The 26393-nt window shown below is 41.3% G+C and overlaps 2 protein-coding genes across 3 annotated transcripts in view; one reads left to right on the forward strand and one right to left on the reverse strand.

The window, feature by feature from the left end:
• The window catches only part of AK7 (adenylate kinase 7), a 344520-nt gene extending 338695 nt beyond the window's left edge, over positions 1–5825 (reverse strand). The window contains exon 1 of one of the 2 annotated variants that reach the window (XM_078660128.1): positions 5660–5825. In XM_078660128.1, coding sequence (XP_078516254.1) covers positions 5660–5752 — 93 coding nt within the window. In that variant the 5' untranslated portion in view covers positions 5753–5825. Of the gene's footprint in view, positions 1–4006; positions 4203–5659 lie in introns of those variants that run through there. The other variant, XM_078660127.1, reaches the window with a different exon arrangement.
• Positions 5826–6651: 826 nt separating this feature from the next.
• PAPOLA (poly(A) polymerase alpha) overlaps positions 6652–26393 on the forward strand; it is a 701574-nt gene continuing 681832 nt past the window's right edge. Inside the window, exon 1 of the mRNA XM_078660129.1 lies at positions 6652–6962. Within this exon, the coding sequence (XP_078516255.1) occupies positions 6955–6962 (8 nt within the window). The 5' untranslated portion in view covers positions 6652–6954. The remainder of the gene's footprint in view (positions 6963–26393) is intronic.

The following is a 26393-nucleotide window of genomic DNA, read 5'->3' on the forward strand; positions in this document are numbered from 1 at the left end:
GTGTGGAGCATGGTCCACGTTAACGTCATCCTCAACAGATATGTCTTTTCTTAACAGTACATGTTTTCCAGACAAGCAAGGTCCCCCCCATAGAACCGGGTTAGATCTAGAAAATGAAGTGTACAATTTAGGTAATTATTCTTCGAATTTCATGGTCCTGAATGTTCAGTCTGATACTACTCCAGACTTACCTGCAATTTCAGTACTACCAGTCAAAGGCGAATTATGTGTCCGAAATAATGGTTCCGTACATGTAGGACATAGTGATTGTACTACTATTGTCAAGTATAGTGACAGTGGGAAATCTATTTTCAAAGCTTCACGTCATTCTTATTTTATTTGTGGTCAAACCGCATATGTTCGTCTGCCCCTCGATTGGGAGGGAACCTGTTACATTGCCTTCCTACTGCCACCTGTTTTTCTAGCCCCACCCGACTACCATAGGAATTCCCACCTAGTACATATAAGACACAAGAGAAACCTCCCGATTGTCGATTATACTGAAACTGCTCTAGAACAATATATAGATATCAATAAAGGTGTCTTCCCTTATTTAGGTACAGTCGTGAATAGTAAACTGATACGTAGATTAACCAGAACACTCGAAGCAGTAGTAATTGAGACTACTTCTGCTCTAAGTAATTTAACCGAAGAACAATCCTTTATGAGAATTGTCGTGCTCCAGAATCGTCTCGTCCTTGACGTCATATTGGCCGATAGGGGCGGGGCCTGTAGAGTCATCGGATCTAGTTGCTGCATTTTCATTCCAAATAACGCGCCGTCTGTTTATTCAGCTATAACCAGACTTCATAAAATTGCCCATCTGTTACACCAAAATCCAGGCACCTGGACATGGTCCGGTTGGTTCTGGAATATAATTTCCGCCTGGGGATGGAAAGTCTTGTCCTTTCTAGGTATTGCAGTAGCGATCATATTTAGCTGCTGCCTCTGTATACAATGTGGCCCTGCGATTTGCGGCATTTGTGCTACCTCTTGTATTCCTAGTCCCAAGCCCCGTTCTAAAACCCGTTCCAAGAAAATTCGAGACGAGCAAATGATACTGTATGAAATGATAGATGGTATCATGAATATTGATGTTTCCTGAAGGAAACGTAGTGACAAGGAGGGAATGTGGAAAAGTAAATTTTGCCATGTTCTGTGTCCCTACGAGTCCTCCATCATATGTTATCTGTGCATGATTAATATGCATATGTTATTCCCTATGTTCGATTAATGACGCAATTACAGTTGTGTCCACCTCTAGTATGTCAGTTTCCAGTTCTCGTGAATACTACGAATATCAGGCCTATGTAAAGCTACGTTGCCACGTTTCTCAGTGTGCACGTTATTCCATTGTAAAGTCCCCGTTTCTAGGCCTCAAAAGGGCCTGGACACCAGATTCAGCTCCTGTCTCCTGTCTCCTGAACCCTCGCTGAGGAACGATACAGCCCCCACCTGTATCCTCGACCCTTCACTTACTTCCTGCCTCGCAGTGCCCGGTTCAGCCTGGCTCTGCCTCTGAGTCTGCCAAGAGTATGTTATGATTCCAGTTATCAGTTCAGCCCTCCTCCTCTGCATTCCTAAGTTACTGAACTGCATCAATAGTTTCCGTCATTGTCTAGCCTTTACGGCCCCATGTTAGAGAAATACTGTATTAATGGTCATTCAATATTCTTCATCACGCACTACATGTAGAATAATGCATGCTCCAGTCTTAGAGTCTGTTCGCCTTTACCCCGATAACTTTTGGATTCTATCAACATGTTCTCTAAACATCAGATACTAGATACTGCTTAGGTACATGTCGCCCTGACTCTCCAGACTTCAGTCTCTGCTCCTAGCACAGAGTTCATAGCCCCCAGCTTCTCCTAGTGATACGTCATTGCCAGTTTGCGCGCACCATCAGGTTAGAGGTCCCGGCTCCTTAGGTAGCCCCCTCCATGGTTTCCACCCCATTCATGACATATTCTGTTACGTTTGCATCACATGTCTATGTATACGCCCTGTTACACCTCTTTTCACCCTTATCTTTCGCGACTGCTACGCGTCACACCTATTGCTCCACCCACTGCTACGCCTATTGCAATGTAATGCTATGTGCTTGCGCTATGTATATATGCTCATGTACTGTTATTAAAAAGTTATTCCTTCCTAGCCTTCTTGTCCAGATCCTGGCAGCGCTGCCAGGGCTTACCATTCTGTTCCCGTGCAGGTTGTCCTGTTCCTGTCCTTGTGCTGTATTAAACCTGCAAAACTCCTACTACCTCGAATCTTGACTCTTATTTATTGAGCTATCTGTTATTCATTTATACATTCAAAAAGAGAGGTATTATTTATTTATTTACCACACTACAATGGGAGAAATCCATGGAGACGCTTCAATGGGTTCTATAACTCCACTGGCTAACATTTCATCAATAAGATGTTTAACTTCATGCCTTACTACAATGGCAATGCGCCTAACCTTGTGTTGTGTAGGAACAGAGTTTTCTTTCAAAATAATTTTGTGAGAATATCCCTTGAGACGACCCAACTCTTCTCGAAACACGTCCTTAGATTCAGAAAGTATAGAATCAAGATCACCCTCTTCAATAATCATAACTTGAGGATTGTCTCGAGGATTGACTATAATGCTTAAATCATACTGCTGTATCCATCCCAAAATAGCAGGCCCTGAAACAGATACATACACCTTTCCATGAATCTGCCTATGAGAAAACTTGATATTGGCTTCGAAATACCCAAGGATGTCTAAAGGTTCCTATTGGTAACCTCCAGGAGAAATGTCTTTGGGAAGGAGAGCCTTGTTTTCCCACATTCGTACAAATAAAGCATTAGGAATGATGGTATAGTGAGAGCCACAATCCACCATCAATTGTACATTTTGACCATCAATCGAAAAAGATGCTTTGGGCTTATTATTACGCTTGTCCTGTTCATCATTACTAGATTGAACAGAATCTACTACCAATATCTTATTTTCATCATCGACCACACATGCAACTTCTTGTACAGTAGAAACACTCGAACGAGGTTTACTTTTACAGACCCTAGCATAGTGCCCTATTCGACCACATTTAAGACACTCTTGTTTGGCAGCAAAACAAAAGTTTTAATCGGAAGAATGAACATTACTGCCACACTTATTGCAAAACTTGATACTTGAGGGTTTTGAAGATCCAGAAACCCTTAATGGCAAATGTTTCTTTACAAACTTCTTGTTCTTGACAGCAGCTACTTCACATTGTTCATCATTACACTCATCATGTAAAGAAACTTCATTAACATCACTTGAAAAATATTTTTTTTCCAACTCCTTCATGCAACCCTCCGATTCCTCAACTATTTTCGCCAACTCAATAGCAGTTTGTAAACTTGGATTTTTCGATGCCCATAAGCATTCTTGAATTTTCTTGTTGTAACACTGAACGATGAGTTGGTCTCTAATTAACTCTTCAGTCATATTACCAAACTTACACTTGACTGACATCTCCCTCAGTCTAGACACAAAGTCATTAATAGACTCACCAGTGTTTTGGCTTTTCGTATAAAATGTGTACCTATTCATCACCAAGTTTTCTTCTTTGGCATATCTAACTTCTAAGCGTAAATCTGCTTCTTTATACGGATCTGGAAGAGGTTGACCATTGGCTTGAAGTGCTTGAGGGAGAAATTTGAAAACACGCTGCCCCTCTTTACCTAAACAGCTTAACAAAAGTGCGTTTTTCCACTTCGCTGAATACTCTTGTGCATCAAGAGCATCCAAATAGTTTTCAAACATTGGGAACCAGTCTTCCCACGATATACTGGGTTGCCCAGGATCTTGTAGAAAACTTGGAGGAAAAACAACAACACAATTTGGGGAATTTTGAGAAGACATAGTGTAATGAGAATACACTCTCTAATAAACAAACAGGTCAGAACGTGTAATTTCCCTTGTAGTATAGCACTCAATAATAAACTGTGGAATGAGAGAGAAAAAAAATTCATCAAGAAAACAAAATACCTGCAAATCAGTAAAGCTTTCACGAAGAAAACCAGACGTGTGTATCGTCGATGTGTCCATATACCATGATACACTAAGACGTGTGTATTGTCGAAGTTTGCCCAAAAGAACAATGATGGTGGGATATACACAAGCCTGTAAATCGCTTAAGAAGTTAACTGACGCGCTCTGTAACGCGTATATTGGAAGTTATTGCTGTGATGATGTTAAAATATACACTAGCGTGTATATCGCTGCAGAAGTTAACTGACGCGTTTCGTAACGCGTATGCTGGAAGCTGTTGCTGTTTCTGTCGTTGTGGCACCAAATAAAGATGGCCAGCACGCTGATCGTAATTATGTAGAGGAGATGACGTGAAGACGGCTGAACGTGGGGAAAGTCGTCAAACAAATGCAGAACCTTCAAAGAAGCCACCTACGTAGTACACTTTGCTAACTCCTCCCAACATTCCAAGACGTCATCAAACGAAGAACAGTAGAGGAGAGGTGAGGACAGCTCCTGACCAACCGTCAACAGCACACTTGAAGATAGAAATTGAAGATAGAAAAGTCTAGTTTGCGTGCAGTGAATATGAATTACGCCAGCATTCACATGGAAGAGTAAAGCAGCAAACTTTAGTAGGCAATTAACAAGGAGCGTGGAAAAACGCGCCATGGGGTTTCTGCGATAAGCAAGAAGGAACATCTGACCTGACAACTTGAAAGAGTTGAAAATAGTTGTCATGAGGTGGCGATGAGATTGCAGATAGCAAGTCCCCTTCAGTCGATTTCATGCGCTCTTGTGAAACTTCAGTGAGATTAACTCTAACCGGAAACTGCTCACATGGTGGGTAATAAGTCTTGTCGCCAAAAAGTTGTAGTAAATACGCTGTACGCTAGAGTATAATTTGTAGCTTATATATTTATTGAGTCTCACAGAAGTAACCAGAGCGGACTCTCCTCTGTAACAGCTACCAGTAACTGACATAGAATAGAGATTACATAGTAGAACATAAGAGCAAGTACATTCTAGAGAAGAAGTATGTTAATAAAAGATTCTTAAAACACTAGAGCGAGACACCATGAATAACAAAACGCACTTGTAGAAAGTACAATGTGTGCATCACTGAGTCTGACAATGCACTGCATTCAGCGTTGCCATGAAATTGAAGTAAGCAAGATGACATTGCATATGAATAAGCTACAACAAACCCCAATAAGGTAGTTTAAAATACAGACTTTGCAACCAATTGAGACAAAACAGATTTACTGTCAAGTTTCTCCTTGTTGCGTATTCCTTCGTGGCAGAGTTTAAAAAAATGTATATGTTGACTGTCAGACTGCTTTTCATGTCTCTGCCACTCGTGACTCCACTCTATTTTGTTGAAGCTCAATTTAAAGGTTTCCATGGTGAGGTTTTTCCCCATGCTAGCAGGGATTGTGTAGGAAAAATGGTGCAGTAAAATCGCTTTCGTTGCCATTTTAGAGGATACCCTAACCAAGAGTTTCAAACTAGTTCGCTCACTGGATTATGAAACAAGTATTAAAACGATGCCCAAGGCTACTTTTAATTCCCATCTTCGTGTCCTACAGAGGCTCTGTATCTAACGCTATGGACATTTATTCGTACAAAGTAAACAATTCACACAATGTTCGGGGGTTCATTGCTGCTCACCTTCCCAATGTTTTTGCCAGTGTAGGAATCCAGGTGGTTGAAAAATACCCGTTTGCTCCTCACGGTTAACTTCTCTTCGCCTTCCTCTGCCATTGTGCCTTGCAGTGCCTTTCTCACAAACGGGTTGCCAATGCAAACATTAGTTGCAACCCGGTAACCAGGGAGGAAGCGTCTGAAGAATAGACATCAAGGAAAGACAAAGATTCGTAGTAACATTGATAATCGTATTGTGCTGAATTGGTAAAGAAGAGCACAACCCGTAGAAAATAGGTATCAAAAGATGATCGGAAGGGTTTAGTTGAGGAAACTAACCCATGATTAAATTACAAAGATTATACATAGACAAGGGAAGTAGCAAACGCAAAACTAGTTTATCGGTAATAAAGGGGTGTTTCTGACTCTCATAAATAAGCATCAGGGTTTGTTTTCACTGCCTGGTTGTTTTACCAAATCTGTGCTACGTACATGAGTTTTCTTTTTCTCTACATGCTGACACGTGCCGTCGAAGTAAAATATACAACCTTCCCATGGGAAGATGGCAGCCGCAGAACACAGTCTAAGAACTTTGAAGCTAGCCGTGTGAGGTCCGGTTGTGGGTGCAGCAAGCTCTGAATTAAATTGCTGGAATTATCTACAGAAACCGTGTTCCGGCTCTTATTACACCATCATAACACATTTCTTTAAAAAAAAAAAGTATATGGTGAATATTTATATTTAGGTTGAAGCATGCAAGAAATGGGAGTTGCGAGGTCCTCGCCTGCAATATATCGTCTTCATTAATGTTGTACATTATTAAATGTGATACTTCTAAGTGTTCGTTTTACAGGTGTAAACGATATGCCCTTTTAACACCACTGTGTGGTTTTAGGCGCGGTGATATACTACAATATCAGAAATTCGTCTTTATACGTTTGTACACCACTTTAACGCTCAGGTACATTCTTGTTCAGGTTTGAATATTGAAAAGACTACATTTCCCATGATGCTCATTTACCAGACGGCGAGTCAGTGGGCAGTCGAAGCACTTTCAATGAAACGGTGCAGGCTTCTAGGAAATAGAATGTAGAGTCAGGGCGTCTGCGCGACGTGCTTGCGCAATGGCGTTCTAGAAGGTTGCTGTGGTAGCAGCGGGCGCCATGTTAGGTGGAGCGGCGGCCCGCAGCACTTAGGGGAAGAGGCGGTCACGGCGGCGGTGGGATTTGCTCGGCGCCCGGCTTGGAAGCTCCGCGAGGTGATGTGCCGGGCCTCCGCGGGATAAGCCAGGGAGCTGAGCCGCTTGCGGCGGGGAACGCATCATGCCGTTGTAAGTTGTGCCGGGGATGGGAGACCCGGGTGGTTTTCATCTCGGAGAGGAGCTTCTGGGCTGCTGGTTCAGGGAGCCTTTGCATTGTACTATGGGTGAGGGGAGAGAAAACCGAGAGCTACTTTCCCCATTTCATTGCTCCAATAACTGCGATCCCACGTGACTTCCTGAAACATTGAAAACATTGAGGCCTGCCAGTACTCTCGGCGCGCCTTTGTCCGTGAGCCTGCGGTCCTAGGGCGCACTTCCACCTAGCCTGCGCCTTCAGTTAAAGACTACTATGACTCTCGATGAGTCCGGTTGCCCACATGGAGGGCAGCTATTGCACTGCTAAGCAATAATAAACGTGCCATGTTAATATTGACATGCTATTGGAAGTGCTCTAGAGGGCCGTTGACTTGCGAGGATGAGATAAACGTTACGCTCTGATGGAACGACTCCTCTATGGTTAAATGAAAGCGGTCTTTCGTGGTCGAAATCTTCTCGCGTGACAATCTTTACTGTAACAGTTGCATTTAAAACACTTGTTCTTAATCTTTTTATACAGTTTTTTTAATCGGTTTTCTGTGATGGTTTACACACCTAATACCCTTATGAATGCAGCGATCGTGTGATGAGTGAGTCGATGGAAGCCAATGAGAGGCATTTCACTTGTTGGGGAGATGAAGACTGTAATGACCAGTCTACAAAGGTTGACATCCACCAAGAAGGCACAAGTTGAGAGTGTGAACGAAGAACATATCTCTGCCACAATGTCCCTCGACCCCCCTACTTTTGAACACATCCTTGCTTTATCCTTTTGAATTTTTAAATGCTAACTTAAAGATAATGAAAATAACACGCAGTCCCACCAGTACTCTAGTGTTGATATTTTGAGTTACAATTCCAAAGTGCTGAATTCTCTTTTCCCTTGAAAAACCAAAACAGGCGAAGGACAAACTGCAGCCAAAGTGTCTTTTTTTTGGTTCACTAAAGTCTTCAAGTCTGCCACATTAAGTACGATTGTGATAACCGATTGGAAAACTCCCACGCCTGTACTGTAGATGCACGATCATTTTAGGGTGGGCATTCGAGGTTTGGAGTTAGATTTCATGAAACTAGTCTGCTTGACAATCCAAGTGAGAAGAATTCATCTCCTGCAGACAAATGCCTTTCTCTAAAATATGCATTTATTTATATAAAGTGCTACGAGATTGGCTACTGGTAAACACAAACGTTTCAAAATCCACACATAGTAAAACTCTCATGCTAGTGTATTAACTCGTTATTCACCGAGATAGCAACGCTCATGTGAATCAAAATTTAGTTGAAATGGGTCGTGCGTTTGATTTCGTTTTTATTGGTTAGTTTATAAGCATATACTTATTTTTCGGTACTCGTAAATTTAAAATACACGAAATCCCACTCAAGTATCTGTCCATTTTTAGCTGTACGATGCAAGCAGACACAATTTTCAACCCCTGTCGTGCACTACTTTTTTAAAGGCGCATACAGACAAGTCTTTAAATAAGTACTCACACAAAGGTTTTTTGGGGAAACGTTATTTTTCTCTTTTAGAGAAAGAAGAAATAACTGATGAGATGTTGCTAGAGAGGGATGCGAAAAGAGAGGTAGATGTCTTGGGGAAGGAGTTGAACTAGAGCATTACATGCCATCGAATAAGGTGTGCAAGCCACCAAATTGACAGAGACCAGAGCCAAGGGTCTGGCTTCAGTCTCGGAACCAACATGCAGAATTACCCATTTTATTACATCTGATGATATCACTGCATTTAGAGGCATTTGTTACTTGATAGGTTTGACACACAAACTTTTAAACATTCATGCCTCTGCTCGCACCTCCCCGTGAAGTTGTCATTCGTGAAATACGAGGTACAGCAGGTGTCATGTGCACCCTATAATGTGGCTTATATTCTTATTGTGTACTGAGCAACATTATAGTTGGGGCCACTGGAATAATGCCATTATTTTCCACATATTTAGAGATTTACCACAGAATCCATTAATTTTCTGCATAGCTTGCAGATTTTAGCATACATATCTTTTTTTCTAGTGTAAACGGCTCAATTGTTTAAAAAAAAAAAGCTACCACTCATGTTGCCACTCTGTGGCAGGATTATTGACACACATACGGTTCACCTTTGAGTAAGTGATTGCTGTTTTAAGGTGTTACAGATATTTAGGTGAAACCTTTGATCATGCAGTGTTAACGTGTGAAAATAATCGAGCAATACTTCATCATGTGGTGCATAATAATGCATTATTTGCTATGCCACATAATTTGTTCCTCCCGCTTAATTTCAGCGTCCTTGATTATAGTTTCATATTATTATATATTATTATTATATTGATTACACCAAAGTCATCCTGCACAGCACATATCCTAAACCTGCATGCTTCAAAGTGCTCTCATATGCATTAATGAAGGGGTCTCCTCAGGAGTGGAGAACTGGTCCGTATTATTTGTCATTAGGATTGGAAACTTCCTAGTTTGTTCACCTAAATGAACACATTCTTGATGCTTGAGTTTAGGCCGTGAGTGGAGGGCAGAGGCCACATCAAAAGCTTGTATCGTTTTTGAGTTCAAGGATCCAAGAGGACCTCGAGCTGAGCCAGAATGTGGCATCGGGATTAACCCTTAAAGATCTTGCTCACTTCTGCCACCAGGTTCACTTTTAGGTAGGTAAATAAACAGTGCTTAATTTGTAAAAGAACAAGTGCTGGCACCATAAGTTTTTCAAAGAAGCCTGTGGCTGGTGCTAAATACCAAGTCTGAATAGTCTTATTTCTGCCTCATTCCTCTTTAATCCACCATCAGACATTCCCTGCCTATTTATCTCACTCTTGCAGGTTTTTTTCAACCCTGCTTTTTCACTGTCCATATTTCTGTTTCTCCCCCCCCCCATTTTATTCCCCTCTCTTACTTTGGATCAAAGTCTATTGAGGGAAAATAGGCGTTGCCCCAAACGGGGCACCTCCTGCAGCCACTGGCTCAAATAAAGCACTGTAAATAAAACAAATGAGTACTAAAATACCAGTTTTGAGAATAGGGTCAGAGAACAAGCATACAGCAATGTTCTTACATAGAGTAGGTAAGCATTAATATCGCAGGGTGTTTTTAAGAGTTGTCTGAGGAGTTGGTCTTGTGTAATCTTGCTCTCTGCACCACTTCAGACTTGCTTTGCTCTAACCTGCCAATAATATTCTTGATGGCATCTACATGCTATTCAGTATAGTACCGTATTCATCTTTTTGCTTCCGTGACCGTTTTTGAAAAATCTATTTTATACTTCATTAAACCTTGTTATTTCAGTACAGCCCAAGTAATGATACATGTTAAGTATTGCTGTCATGATGGTCTGTTGGCACGTGTCTACTATTTAATCATAAACTAAGTCTGCAATTCACAGTTAATCTTTAATTATCCCCTTCATAAAAGTATCCTTTTTCACCAGCCACCTATCTCCCTCTTAGAATTCTATTCCTAGCGCCTTGAAATCTTAAGGGGTGATATTTTCACGCTTTACAAATATGGATTATTATACTCCGCAAGGAATAGAGATTCCGAAATAAAATTAGCTGAAACTATAGCACAACAAATTAGTATCCACAAATGTAAGTGTAGTTGGAGATTCAGTGCCTCTGAGTTAGATTTGCGTGTCTAACTAGATAAAATGTGTGACCATCTATGAGTCATTGAAATACATTTTGGTTGATTAATGGGCAACACAATAAAGTTTAGATTCACACTTTAAATCATTACAATTCTTCTAATACATGTATTTTGTAGTTATATTTCCTTACCCATGGCTTTGTTTTCGATCACAAAGGAAAAGTCCTAGTTTGCTGAGGTTTTAATAAATGATTGTGACCTGGGTGGAGGAAGGATCATTGGTGGATAAATGGAACTATATTACCTCGTCTTTGGTTGAAAAATGTACAGCTCGAAATTGTGCAAAAATGAATCCATTATAACCATGCCTAATAAATGGTATTCAATTAAGTTATTTAAATTAAAACAATTACTTAATAGAGCTACATGTGCAGCTTTTTCTCATAGATAACCGCAATCTTACGCCCTTAAGGATAATTTGCGGTCCCTTTGGAGGCCATATAGACTGAGGTGTGATCGTTGAAATCACATTACCAAACAGGACTATGGTATATATTATTAAATGCCTCTAAAATAAACAAAAAACAGTTACAAGGAAACCCTGCTCACTTGGAACCACGGTATACGTATTATATGTGAAAACAATGGTTCCTGTGGTAGACAGAAGTATGAAAGGATAGTGATACTATAAAGCGCAATCGCTATGGATTCCGAGGGAGAAAATGCCTCTGTACAAAACAGTATAAGGTAAAGGCAACAGTAATTTATATAGTCATAGTAGAAAACAATAGTACAATTGAAATAGTGTATTGTGTCCCCAGTGAAAAATGGAACCTATTAAAATTTGTGACAATTAGTGAGCAAATACATAGAATGGTTTCCAAAGTAGTTCTAAAGTCGACCCTCCAATACAATATATGATAGGAGTGGTTCGCTCTATTTGCCTCGGGAGGTAAAACGAAGTATTAATCTCTTATTTGTGCCCTGTGATAAACGGCCCTTTGCACGGTTATGAAGTGTATATATTTGCAGACAAAATAATTAATTAGATATCTTATCTCAATAGACCAGAATCCATATTAGACCTAAATTGATCAAACGAGACAAAACAATACACGTGCGCAACCTGGCATAACAATATGCATGCACATTTGACATATAATTTCTCGTGCGCGCGCGGAACTTTCCTTTTCTCAATTTGCATGGGACTTGGATTAATCAAAGGAGGCAAAACTATATGCGTGCGCAACCAGGCATAACAGTATGCATGCACATCTGCAATGCAAGTTTCTCATGCAGTACATACTTTTTCTTAATTTGCATTGGGAGGGGATGTGAAGTATTTATCTTTTCATTACAACAATAATGCCAGTAATCTGCAAGTGTGGCACGGTTGTGATGTATGTACATAAAAAAAAAGAATAAATTATCACTTTCTATATAAAACAGATTCTACGTTAGACTTAGATGAATTAAAACAGACATTACAATATACGCCACACAAGTTTCAGTGGGCCTTACAATCTATGTAACAGTTGTTTGCATTTACAGTTTCTTCTGATATAGAGGCTGTGCATGCTACTAGAACATAGAAGTTCTGCACAATGTTGAACACCTATTATCGCAGTGAATCATTATGGCGCCACCCCACGGGTAGCAGCTAGCGAAAATAGGATTCTTCTATGGGTACAAATGTTTATACTGAATGGTATAGTGCTTGCTTTAGTTTGTCAAAGAAGCCACATAGTCCCTCCACTCCTCCGCTGAATTTAGGCAGTGGGTAATAGTCTGCCCTTTCTATCCAATAACACTCGGATTTTTGCAAGATTTGGGTGATATCACCTCCCCTTTCTGGGATCGTGGCTTTCTCAATTATCTCATAACACGAAGGAACCCCATTCTGGAACCTTTCCGGTTGCACAGCCAAACCTGGACTGTATGAATCCAATAAATCAAATGTTCCCATGCTTTTCTTCGTACTCCTTTTTATGCCATATCGGTTTATCAATTTTCACATCATTTTTTCGATTTATTTTACTCATTCATCTGTCATGCTGTAAGTGATGACTCAAACCCAAATGGAGCGTACGTTTCCACATATCACAACTTTATTTGCATCACCCAATGCATTTCGGGAATTAACATTCATATCACAACTTTATTTGCATCACCCAATGCATTTCGGGTTAAATAGAGGTGGGGGTATGTAATTGGGGATAAGGTACATGAGGAATAGGGTAATGGTAAAAACGATAAAAATGTTTAACATTAATTAATGACAAGCATGTAAACTCGAGGAATTGGATGAAATGTAACCTAGATTTTTAATGAATGCTTTTCATTGCAGTCAGCAAAGCAACAGCATACTGATGGTGGTATTTGAATTTTTTTGCTTTGTAGATACCCCTGACGAAGGGAATGTTAATTCTCGAAATGCATTGGGCGATGCAAATAAAGTTGTGATATGTGGAAATTATATTGGAATGATATCTGTTGTTGATGTTTAAGGCAAGTGTTTGTTCTATGCTATCCTTGTATATATTTGCTAGATTTGGAGCAAAAATTGCTCCCATGCTGGTGCCCGAGCATTGTTGGTAGTAAGTACCGTTTGACACAAAATAGTTGTATTGCAAAGCTACTCTTAGGAGAGAGATAATGAATTCTGTGGGAACCTGAGTGGGTTTGGGTCTGGTCTCTAGCAATTTTTCTATAGCCTAAATACTCTCCTCTGGAGGTATATTTGTGTATAGTGATGAGATGTCCAAGGAAGCCAGCCAATCTGACGTGATATCATAGGGCATACCGTCTATGAGATTAATCATGTAGCTGCTATCTCTTACATAGGTCTCTTGTAAGGGCACAAACTCTCTTATAAAGAAATCAATGTAGCGTCCTACAGGCTTAAGTATTGAACCACATCCTGATAGGATTGGACGTCCTGGAGGGTTGGTCACACTCTTATGGATTTTCGGGATAGTGTACTGAACAGGAGTCCTTGGATTTTCTGCTTTTAAAAACTCAAATTCTTTTTTAGTAATGAAGCATAGTTCTTTGCCTTTAGAAGTCATTCTCAAAATTTCTTTCCTAATGTCTGGTAACGGATTTCTGCTGAGTTTTTTTATAATGCTTTTCCTCACTGATCTGTTTCGTGATTTCTACTTCATAATCTTTTCTGTCCTGAATCACAATACCTCCTCCTTTATCGGCAGGTTTGAGGGTTATTGCGTTATTACTTTTCAAAGGCATTAATGCTTCCCGCTCTTGTTTGGTTATGTTGTAAGGTCTGAAGCACTTCTTACTTTTAAGATTGTCTAGGCCACTGAGCACTATTTTCTCAAAGGTTATCAGTTCTGGTGGCATCATAGAATTTGAAGGAAAGAAGGTTGAGGGTGGTTTCAAACCTGTGACTGAATCTTGTTGTATGCATTCTCTATCTTTAAAGAATAGATGTAGTCGTATTTTTCTAAAGAATTGGAAGAGTTCAGTCTTTAGATGAAAGAAATTTTTACGTTCTGTTATGACATATGACAACCCTTTACTGAGTAAAGAAATTTCTGCGGAGTATAGTAGATGGTCAGATAAATTATAAATGGGTATGATGTTATTATTATGTGTACCCTCCTCTAATAAGGCTGGGGCCCCCATTGGTAGTGTTTCCTCTGTGTTTGTTTCTCGCCCGGATATTGGTACCATGTTTTGGCCTTGACTTTGCCGCTTCTGTATAAAAAAGGTTGGCATGGATGATTGTCTGGGCGACTGGGTCCGAGTTGTGCGTCAGAATCTTCTGAACCTCCAGAGGATTCGGAAAAGGTGATTGGTTGATATCTCCTGTATCTTCCCCAGGTGAACTGTCTGTTCTGTGACCCTGCTGTGGTGTAATAATCCTCCCTCAAGTAGGGATACGCTCTTTCCTTTGTGAAGTTTTTTTAATCTTTGGTTACTTTGTCTGCTTTCCTTTTCAGCTCCCTGGAGTTGAATTAATCAATGGTTTTGTTAAGTTTGTCTAGGAGTGCTCTTGCTTCATCCACTCCGTCTCCTCCCAAAAGTTCTTTCTCTAGTTCTTCAATTTCTTTCAGCTCAGCTTTGGCATGTTCTAATGCCGTCTCCACGCCCAACACCATTCAGTGGCGTGAGCATGTGGTAGATATATGGCTAAAGCTTCCTTTAAACTTTGGGTCTTCTCTAAAGATGGCAGGTACGTTCCTGACCTGCAAGCCTTGTGGAATAATGCCTGCTTTGAGGTATTCTGACAACATTCGAGCATGAAGCTCAGTCCTCCGTTCCAAAGGCTGCTGTGACGTATGCTGAGCAGGGCGGCAGAAAGCATTTAGCTTCTGCTCGCACATCTGTTTTACACACATCATTGAGACCCTACATCGTTAGGTCCTGAAGAGACCCCCCACATCCACATATGGGTCAAAACGCCATAGACGCAAATAAAGCGAACCACTCCTATCATATATTGTTTTGGAGGGTCAACTTTAGAACTACTTTGGAAACCATTCTATGTATTTGCTCACTAATTGTCACACATTTTAATAGGTTTCATTTTTCACTGGGGACACAATACACTATTTCAATTGTACTATTGTTTTCTTCTAGGACTATATACATTACTGTTGCCTTTACCTTATACTGTGTTGTGTACAGTCCTTCTCTCCCTTAATCAACCCATTAAACCCCAGAACTTGTAGTGATTTCGCATTATAGTATCATAATCCTTTCATACTTCTGTATACCACAGGAACCATTGTTTCCACATATAATCTAAAATAAACAATGCAAAAACTTTTTGGGATATCATTTGCAAACTCGAAAGGGGAAGCATTAGGGCCTATAGTGTTAACCCCTTCGGGGCTGATGACGAGCTCGGCTCGTCATGAGCGTAACCTGCCGTGCGCTGATGACGAGCTGAGCTCGTCATGTAACACGGTATTTTGCAAAACGCAGCATGCAGCGCGCAGCGCAAAAACCGCTAGCGCGCATGCGGTTAATATCACGGAGGACGACTGGATATGGTATATTACCAACTTGTTTGGTGTGTGTGCTTCCAACGCAATTAGGCCTGATTTGAGTTCACACTGTGTGAAAAACAGTAAGTTTAAACAGATGAAATGGGCAGCTTTAATACAAAAAATGATCTGGATTGTATAAGTAATATTTAAACAGTCAATCTTTTGCGATGTCTTAGATCAAATGGGGCTCCGGCCCCAATGGACTTCCTAATGCCATATTCTGTGTGAACGCTGTTATGTTGACTGAAGTGTTGACTCCTGTTTTTAATGAGCTGCTGGCATTAATATTGTTGCGGTGTCCTGGCAAGGTAGCATTATACAACACATTTTTAAAAGTGGCCCGGTTGACAAGCCAGTTAATTATCTGTTAATTGCTTTAACTGATGTAGATTCTAAGATCTTTGCCTCTCGTTTATTGATTGACCTGGAAAATTGGGCAGCCCTGCAGGAAATAATTCCAACTAACCAGACAAGATTTTGAAAGGATCAATCTACTATTATTAATTTGAGAGCTTTTATTAGCTGAACGGTCAATTTTAAAAATGCTAAATCATTTTATCTGTTTTCATAGATTTAAAAACTGCCTTTGATTCAGTGCCTTAAGTTTTATGGAAAAAAACTTGCAGAGTGGGGTATTCCTCGAAAGTTATTGGATGCTATAATTCTTCTAAATACAAATACTTGGGTCCAGGTCAAGTTAGGTGATGGTCTTTATCTAAAAAAAAACAACTTATAATGGCCTTAAACAGGGCTGCGTACTTGCATCCTGCCTATCTAATCTTTTTATGCCAGATCTTCAAGAGCATCTTGAGTCTGTTAATGCCCATCCTCCAAAACTCGCTGAGGTGCATCATAGCTACCTGCATATGATGATACCATTCTTTTGAGCCACACCCTAATAGGCCTACAAAGATTGATCAGTGCATTTGATGATAATATATTAGTCAATGGTCTGGAATTGAATGTGAAAAAAACTTAAATTATGAAAATTGGCCCAGCGAAATGTAAGACTGCTTCATGGAGGGCTAGAGGTGGGCCAATTGAAGTGGTGAAAACAGATATCTATCTGGGTATTTTATTTGATAATACAGTGCCGTTCAAAAGCCATTTTAAAGTTTTAAGGGCAAAAACTTTTACTTTAATTTATACCTTTTAAATGTTTACGCAAATCGTTAAGGTGCTAAACGCATGAACATCTCCTTAAAGTTATGGGTACTAAGCTACAACCAACAATTGCTTATTGCTCGCCTATTACCAGCGGGCAAGATGTTAAAACAATGGATTTATTAGTTATTAAGGTATATAAGCTAGTTTTTGGGATCCCAAAGTTGACTGGATGAGAGGAAATAAGGCTGGAGTTTGGTCTCCAAAGACAATCCATGGTGGCGCAAGGGTCATTTTTAAAATGTATGTAGTGCCTATCCCTGTCTGATTGTGACTCTTTAGCAAATTATTTCTGGCGTGAAATTGCCCATTCTACTTATGTATCCACTTGGCGGTCCCATATTTCATCATGCCTTCAGAGTTTTGATTTGCAGACAGGGCTTTCTGGAATGACGATGCCCAGGCTTAAACAATTTTTTAGAAAAAAGATCAAAAGTAATTCACGTAGTGCGGATAAGGCAGCTTTAGTGGCAAAAGCTCATGCCTGGTCTGTGATTAATTCCCATCATTCTCTGCAAATTTAGCCATATTTATATGCCCATGTTACGGCCCACATGAAGGAAATATTTTTAAAATGAAGACTTGGCATATACCCTTCTAAAGAAGGCACGCCGATTTGGATACAAAATATGGCCAAACTTGGAATGTAGACTGCGGGTGGCAATGTGAAACCTTTCAACATATTGTTTGTGTGTCCTAAACTGCTTAAAATACGCAGTGTATTATTGAAACCTCTATTACTTAAAGCAGGGGTTAGATCGGCCCGTCGGGCTCTTATTTTATGTTTATCAGGTGATTCAATTCCACTATTATGTCAGATGATACATTTTTTATCAGTTATGGAAAAATTGCTGGTATCTGTGGTGCAATTTAGGGTAAGGTATATTTCAGAAAATATATGGATGCTGTTGCCAGGTTATTGGCACTTTGAATGCGTTTGCAGCTGGATGTTATGATTCTGTCTTAGGCAATTTTTGTGATTAGTACCCAAAGAGTATATGGAAGCGTCTGTTTTTTTAAATTGCTTATTTACACAAGGACTTGTAATGTCTACAACTTTTTGCACTGTGACACGTTTTAGCTAGTGCACTATGTCATATAATGTCTATAGTTTTTATTGCACATTCCTGGGAATCCGACTAGCATATGTTATTTGATTTATTAATTTTTAACAATTGTTATAAAAGAAGTACAGCTGTGGTATCTGTTCTAGTGCAACATGTAACCATAGAAATAACCATCCTTTTAGGTGTACACAGTTGTGTATTAATTTGTGAATAATGGATTTGTTTTTTACTTGTGATTTTATTGTTTTTAATTGCAATGATTTTTGATAATCGAGCAATAAAGAAATTGTTTTGAGTTGTGATTACCTGAAAATGGCAGAGATTGCTGTGGCAGAGGAGTTCTAGTTAGTGAACTCAGCAATTGTTGAAAACAGATTGGTTGTTAAAGAGGACACCAGTGAGTGTACTGAGTAATTGAAATATTATTTTATGCATAAACACATCACGTGCATCGTGGTGTATCAGTTATCAAACAGTGGGGCCCATTAGGATGTCGGGCGGATCGCCACCGCCATGCTGGCAGTGGCGATCCGCCCGACATCCTTGCCCGCCCGCCACCCATTTCCCCCCGCCATATTACTATGGCTGGGGGGACCGCGGTGGACGGAAAGACCGTCCGCCGCTTTTCCGCCCCGGTCGCCTTGCGACCGGGGCTGAAAAGGTTCTATATGGTGGCGGTGTCTATAAGACACCGCCATTCATATTAGTATGGGCTTTGGGAGATGCCCGCCACGGAAAGGCAGGCGGTCTTCTCTTTGGGGGCCCCCTGCGGGACTCCATGGTGAAGGCGAGGTGGGGGTGCACATGGGGGGTACCTGTGGTACCCCCCCTGCATTTGCATACACAATGCGGCAGGCACCGCACGGTGCCTGCCGCTTTGTGTATGCAAATGCATTACATGCATTTTTAGCATTGTGGTGGGCGGTGCTGAGTGCACCGCCTGCCACAATGTTAAAAATGCATGATGTGCCCGCCACAGGACCCCCACCCTTATGACGGGAGGTCCCGTATTCCGATAGGATGGCGGGCGTACTAAGTCCGCCCGTCATCCTAATGACCCCCAGTGTTTTATGAATGTGGCCTATTGGCACAGAGAACTGTCATGGTAATGTGCACGACTGCCAATAGGACTCATGGTAAGGGAATAATCCGTGTTTGATAGTGCTGTTGTAAAGGGGATTACTCTCTTTATTGGATGGTGGGTTGTAGTGGATTCCGGCATTGTGCATCTCTAATAAATGTGTTCTCCCAACTCTGAATTGAGACATAGGATGCAGTTTGTAATTGTACTTATACTCATTGCAACAAACAAAGCAGACCATTCCGATAGATTGCTTGAAGTAGTAATTGAAACTACATTAGGCCACTGGCTCATTAGTGGGTTTTTCAGAGGTTAGGAGACATTGGATGATATCTGAACCATTTTGACGATGTGATATTAATTGTTGGTAGGTGGTAATAGTTGACTCAGTATATGCGTGAAATGTCGTTCACAAAAGTAAATGACTATAAATCAGTTGTCGTGTGCCAGGGAATGCTTTGATGGCACCCAATATTATCAGTATATGTTTTGGCGCTTCAGTATCAATCGGTAGTAGGATGTGCTCCAGATATTCATTTGGCCGTCAGGGCAATGATGTGGCCCAGATGTCCCATCTCCCACCGCATTGCAGCCAACATCAAGATATGTCCATGTATCTCCCACATGCGTATCAATACTGTAATGTGTTGGGACCCATTACATACACATAAATATCCAAATGCACTTTCACTTCACTGCTGTCAGATACCGACACGTATTTCTGTGCTTTAACCTTGGTAGGCCCAGCTACTCATGTTGCTGGCCATCATCCGCTCTTATGTAAAAGAATTGTGAATTGCACCCAAGCAAGTGATGGTCTCCTCTTTACTTTTTTTGCAAGTTGCAGGTACTCTGTTCTTGCAAAAACCGTATTTTTTCTCAGTGCCACACAATCCTTGTATCGTTGAGTTATTAGTCGCAAAACAGCATGGCCAAGCAGTATAGGGCTCACCTCATGCAGACTTCAGAAGGAACTTCAAAGCCTTGTAGGGGAGGTTAAGTGCGATCATTAACCATGAGGGAAGAGAAGGGAGGTTTGAGCTACAGTCGTTTATTAAAAAGAGAGGCTTCATGTCTGACAAAATACACACAGGCTTGTCTTGGACACCAAAGGAGGTAAAGGAACCGTAAGGAGAGATCCTTTTAATGTCTGGCCTGGAAACAGATTTAATTGTCTTTCAAGCCTCTTGTCTTCTAAACACTTATTAAAACAAGCATTGGCATAGCCAATAGGTCTCGACTTTGGGGCCTTATAAGTATTTAGTTATGCAGCACACTATCCTTCGTGCAACAACATCAACTGTTGCATGGCTAAACACTTATAAGGTCCCAAAGGCAAGACCTATTGGCTATGCCATTGCTTGCTCTCAAGGGATGTGCAAGGAGAGATAGAGCGGGCGGTAAACGAGAGGGCACTGATTGGCCACCAGTGAGCTCAGTACCGCTATCTGCCCCTGGGTATTGGTCTTCACTCGGTCGCAGAAAATGTGGGCGCCTGCTAGACAGATTAGGCATCTCTAAAATACCAGACCCTTATCGCTAGAGGAACGTTTTGTTGCACAAGAGGGTACCTATGTATGTATTGGGTAATGAATGGTGTGAAATAAACATTTCAGTGACCAAGCAATCTAGTGTATTTGATCATCTGGTTCACTGGTTCTGTGTACTGTTAAACATGTCAAATCTGACCTCCCATCTTTACATTGATTAGCGTGGTACATAGACCGGTGTCCGTCTTTTCCTGATGAACAGTGACCTGGTTAATACTTAATAGCCGACTCGGATTGGGTGGTGGTAAAGATGCTCTATGCAGATGAAGATTAGTTTTGTGGATCAAAACCATTTCCCCAATATAAGAGCCCATGGTATATCTGTGCATTTTCATCGCGTCATCTGCGATTTATACGCAGGTTGGGGAGACACTTGCAACACGATAAAATATTTAAAAAAAAAAGGCTTGGGCTTCCTAATACAGTTGGCATTGAGGGGCCGTAAGTGCTTGTCACTTGTATTACTGTGGAGACAGCCTGGTCTCTTGTCTGTGAGTACATGAAAGGTAACACCGTTGGGAGTTTGTCTGATCCACAGACCATTTACTCTCTCTGATGAAGAGCCAGCGAGTGGAGGAAAGCGCGCGACGCTGGAAGCTTCTAATAAGAGAAGCTAACGAGGCGAGAGTGGGAGAAGGGAGGGGGTAGGGTAGGGGATTTACGCACTGTAAGGCTTCATGAGCCATTACAGAAAGCCAGATGGCAGCTGTGCATGTCAATGCGCGCTTAACTGCACGCTGAAAGCCGGCAAAAGCCTTTGGGTAGCACTTTGAAAACCCAGTTACTAAATGTCTCGCCAGACAGCGCATGCGCTGGCTCAGGCGAGATCTAACAATACAAGCATACATACCTACAGAAGATTTCAGTCAGCCCTCTTCATCCATTGGTCAGTTCAAATTTTACTTACATTTTGCGTCTTCTGCATATAGCACAAGGCAGTAGGTCACACCACTTCATCCATAGGCTGTCTTTTACTGGATGTTGGTGGCATTTTGCCAGATAGTTTGTGCACAGTCACTTGAAAAAGAGTGCATTTAGTCTGTGTTGTTGCTACACCTTTATGTATATATTTTTCATGTTTGACACATTTTCAGCATTTTATTTGTGGGTGAGGGGTGGGGAATTGTGGAGCACATTGCAACTCTTCCCGTGCCAGACTTATTGGCTTTTCCAATGGTTGTTCTAATTCTTAGGTGGGATAACATGTTTGGCTACGGCAACAATTTGAGAGAATTTCTCTCTCGAGGATTAAAGTCGGTATAGACCCCCTCTAATTTTTACCATCTGTGGTCTTTGTCACTCTGATTTGATTGATTTTTATTCTTTAGCTTGTGTGGGATTTTCTTCTCTTCTTGTGTATTGTCTCTCTACTGGAGCATGCTGTTACTGCTTGTGCTCTTCAACTGCTTAATTTTCAAGCAGGACTTTTTGTTTTTGGTTAAGCACTTCATGAGTGCTTGTTTTCCAGCTGTATATCCTGTGTACTCCCACCCCCTCTATTGCTCTTATTGCCCATGTGCTTCTCCCAACACCCCACCTTTGTGTAGTGCTTGCTCTTGTGTGCTTCTCCTCCTCTGGTGTTGCTTTATCATCTCTCTGATATTGATCCACCTCCCTCGCTACTCACACATGTACGGTTCTGCTCCCACTGCACTCCAGCTCCATGTTGCTTTTTCACCTATGTCGCACACTCCTCCCCCTGCCCTCTGTATTGCTTCTGCCTCCCATCACACCCTCTGTATTGCTTCTGATACCCCACAGGCACCCTCTGTTTTGCTTACCCCACATGTGCCTTTTGTGTTGCTTCTCCCACCTGCTTTCAAATTACACTTTTAGTCTTTACGAAAAAAGTTACTTGCTGAACCAACTTGATGGAGAAAAATAAGTGCTTGCATCAATTTGTATGCATGCAGTACATGGTGCACACATCTACAAAGTGCCCTGATGCAGGTAGGCCCGGCATTGCAATTTCAACCTGCCACTCAATTGCGCTAGCAAGCCAAAGTGACAGGTACGTGTTGAATATGCTGTAGGATTTTGAACATAAACCGTTAAGTCTGCTGTTACTTCCAAATAGTTAACACTGCAGTGAGTGCATTTTGAAAAACTGCAATTTTTACCCATTTTATACCTATTTTTCCAAGGCTGGTTATACTCAAATGTGAATCTTTTGCCTTTTGACATACTAGCTTGGTTTTATGCAGTCTGAGTTGTGGAACGCTTCTGGTATAGTATTGTGCGCATCTTGGACCCTAAAAATCCTGTCTATTAGCCCAGTGTTGGTTACTGGTACACAATTGTTCCCGAACCAGATGCAAAATTGATGACCGGTGAAATATAGTCTGGTGAGCAGAAATTTGTAAATTTTCGTTCACTAATATAGGGAGTCATTATTTCAATACCCATTTGATTTCTTTGTCGTCTTTTATTTCTCAGTGCTTGGAATCAGTTGAATGTTAACATTACTTAAGAGCTACTGTATCTTGGTATTCAAATCTATCTGCCTGTAGATACATAGATTTCTTTCATTGGAATTTGGATATCTGTTTAGTAACAGAACTGGAAGTCTCTATAATTTTTCCTGGTTATTTGCTTTTTCAAATATCTGCATATTACGTAAATATCCCTTATCGTTAAATTACAGTTCTAGAAATCATCAAGGCCGGCCTTACTCTCTTTTCAGCCTTTAAAACTATTGTATTATCTTTAACTCCATTTAACACAGCTACATTTCCTACCACATTTTAGCTAGAAAGTAATCATGTTGTATTGTTCAGTCTTGCTGCAAGTCACTTATGAGAAGGTCCTTATTTATTTAACGAACGTTCATGATCGTGGAAGTTTATGCATTAATCTGCGTATCGTACACGCTTGTCATTTTGTCTTTCAATTTCAGGAAACTGGCATTTTCTGAGTTGTCCTCGGTTTTAGTGCATCAAATAGCTGAGAAGCATAAGAAGTGTACCTCTTTCCACTCCTGTGTCAACCCTCCTGTTGGCACAAGTACATTCATGTTTTGTCATATTAATGTTGCTGTATCTCAAGGTGTAGGAGCTAGTTTTGTACCCCCACAGTCATCATTCAGAAGTTACTAAAGTGTGACTATACAATCATTGATCTACACCTTGGTGTTTGTTCGCAGTTATGCAAACAAAGGAATTGAGACAGTGTGATGAAGTGATGTACCTGAGTATTACACAACATTTTCAAGTAGAGATGGTCAAAATGTGGGCGGTGTCTTTGATCCTCAGCAAAAAAACGATGGATTTGGGCCCAGATCTCTGTACTGTGGGCAAATGTTTGACATTGTTCAGCACTCCGTCCACCAATTGTTCTTTTTGCATTTAACCAGAGTGGGACGGATATGCCCAGACACGTATCCAGTGCCCGCCATGCTACTGTATTGAAGCTATCCTGCCTGATATGGAGTGTTACCCCAAAACCGGTCCTAGGATGCTTGTTTCTGATCCAGGGTTGACCAGGTTTGGCAGTTGGGCTGGACTGTTCCCATGTGATGTAGGGTCAAGACTGATCTGTACATGGCTTGGTCCAAACTGGAATGGCGTGAGCAAGATAACAATGGATTTAGGCCCAGATCTTTATATTGGGGGGGTGAATGTTTGATATTGCTCAGCATCCCACCCATCAGCTGTTCTTTTTGCATTTGAATCTTAGGTGGCAACCTAGGCATTGGACTGCAAGTTTACTCTGGTGTTATTTACGGCATAATATCTGAAATTGAGTGAATATTCAAAAATAAATTTGCTGGACCAATTCACAAGATTCTTCCCTAGATAGACAAGTAAGATTTTTTTTTCAGTTAGTGAGTGCAATGATATAACAAAACCTTCATTTAATCTGAATACCAGTATAGGGAAAATTATGACCTATTCAGACCCTAATAAGCTGGCCTAATCAGAGCCCTCTATATACAGAGTCTGTGAATATTCAAAGATTTGACATTAATAGAGCACTGATACCTCAAGGGTCTAATATAATTAGAACGGAGCAATAATCAGCGCTTTTCTAGAAGTGAAACCTTGACATAAATTGATCTCTGGCATTATCTGAGAAAGCTATGGTCAGAGAGGACATTGCTGACATAATTTGTCACTTCAATTAATTACTCCAAATGTAAAAGATTTTGTTTTTTATACCCGAGACATGGATTTCCTAAGCATCTAATCTCTTGAACAAGTAGATATTTTATAAAGATCCACACCCCTGCTAAGATAAAGTGTTGATTTCCTGAATAGAAGATGAACGGTATTAAGTTGTCAAACCACCATCAAGACTTATTCCAGTTAATCCAACACCATTGTAGTCTTAACAGTGACACAAATAAAATGGACAGTAGGAGCCACACAATCAAGAATGACATATAGCAATGGACAGCATCAGTTCACCATTTCCAGCAATAACATTATTGTTGAAGCCCACACTTTTGATGCACAGTTTTGAAAGCTATATCTGGCAGAAGACATACAGGTTACTGGCACAATTGTCTTTATTGATTCTAGGGACCTAATGCCAGTATTATCAACATCTAACATATAACATAGTAAAGAAAGATCCCTTGTCAATGAAAACAGAATACTGGTGCCGCTCGCAGCAGTGTGCGTCACATTGTTTGCTTTGCTGCCGTTTACCGGACCTGGGAGCTGCCACTTATTGGATTGTGACTCTGTTTGTTCAGGACCCGGAATAGAGGGACGCCACTGCAGGAGGCTGGGACAGCGAGGACCAGCATTCCGTCAAAGATCAACAGCGGGTGCCTCTTCCTGTGCTAGCCCCGCCTTCACCTGCTAGTACTTCACTGCTCGCGGCCCCCGCTCTGCGGGAGCCGCTCGCAGCAGTGTGTGTCACATTGTTTGCCTTGCTGCTGTTTACCGGACCTGGGAGCTGCCACTTATTGGATTGTGACTCTGTTTGTTCAGGACCCGGAATAGAGGGACGCCACTGCGGGAGGCCGGGTCTGCGAGGACCAGCATTCCGTCAAAGATCAACAGCTGGTGCCTCTTCCCGTGCTAGCCCCGCCTTTTCCCTTCTTCTTTGTACTTAAACACGCCCTATTGGCGCAACGCGGGACGCGCGCGGGTCGGCGCCGGGCAAAGCCCGGGCAAAGGGCGGGCCGTCCGAGGCAGACCATGGCTGGGCTGGGCACCCCCCCTCCCCGCTTGGCCCCTTGTTCTCGGGACTTATTGTTGCCATTACCAACTATTCCTACTAGTACTTGAATCCTGCTAGTCGTACCTTTCTTCGCCCACTAAGAATAACCATACTGGGTAAACTCGAGAATGACTTCGAAGCCCGACAACGTTGGAAAAACATCTGCGGGAAGGAAGGCTAGAAGCACCCTGGATGCCTTTTTATCTAAGGCGGTGTCGAATCTGGACCACGAAATTTCCGTTGTAGAGTCTCGTTTGTCCTTTGAGCTGCAACAACACAAGCGCTCTTCACTAGGCACTTTAACACAGATACCCTCCCCACCCACACACAGTTCTCAGAGGACAGGGCTTCTTTCCTCGAGGGATATTAGTATCCCCTTGCTCTTTCAAAATAACTCTCCACCTTTATCCCAAGTATTATTAAGGAGTCCCAATCTCGATGTCTTAAATCTAGGTTCGACCGTGGATATTTCCCTAGAGGAATCCTCCCTGCTACAGCTGCCTAAACCGACCCCTGTAAACAAAAAGCGTCCACCCATACAAAAATCAACAACTCCAGCTATAAAGCAAAAAAGGAAGAGAGAGGGAAATTTACATCAGAGTAGACTAACTAAAGCGCCCGGACTAGGCTCGAGCCCGCTAATTGACCGTAATAAAGAAACACAACAGAAACCTCCATCTATATCAAAGCCAAAATTAAAACCGGAGGCACCGCAAAATTTGTTTAAAAATCTACCTATTGAATCGCCCTCGAATCACGTCACAGTGAAAGAT

Source organism: Lissotriton helveticus, chromosome 9, assembly GCF_964261635.1.
Source record: "Lissotriton helveticus chromosome 9, aLisHel1.1, whole genome shotgun sequence".
NCBI lineage: Eukaryota > Metazoa > Chordata > Amphibia > Caudata > Salamandridae > Lissotriton > Lissotriton helveticus.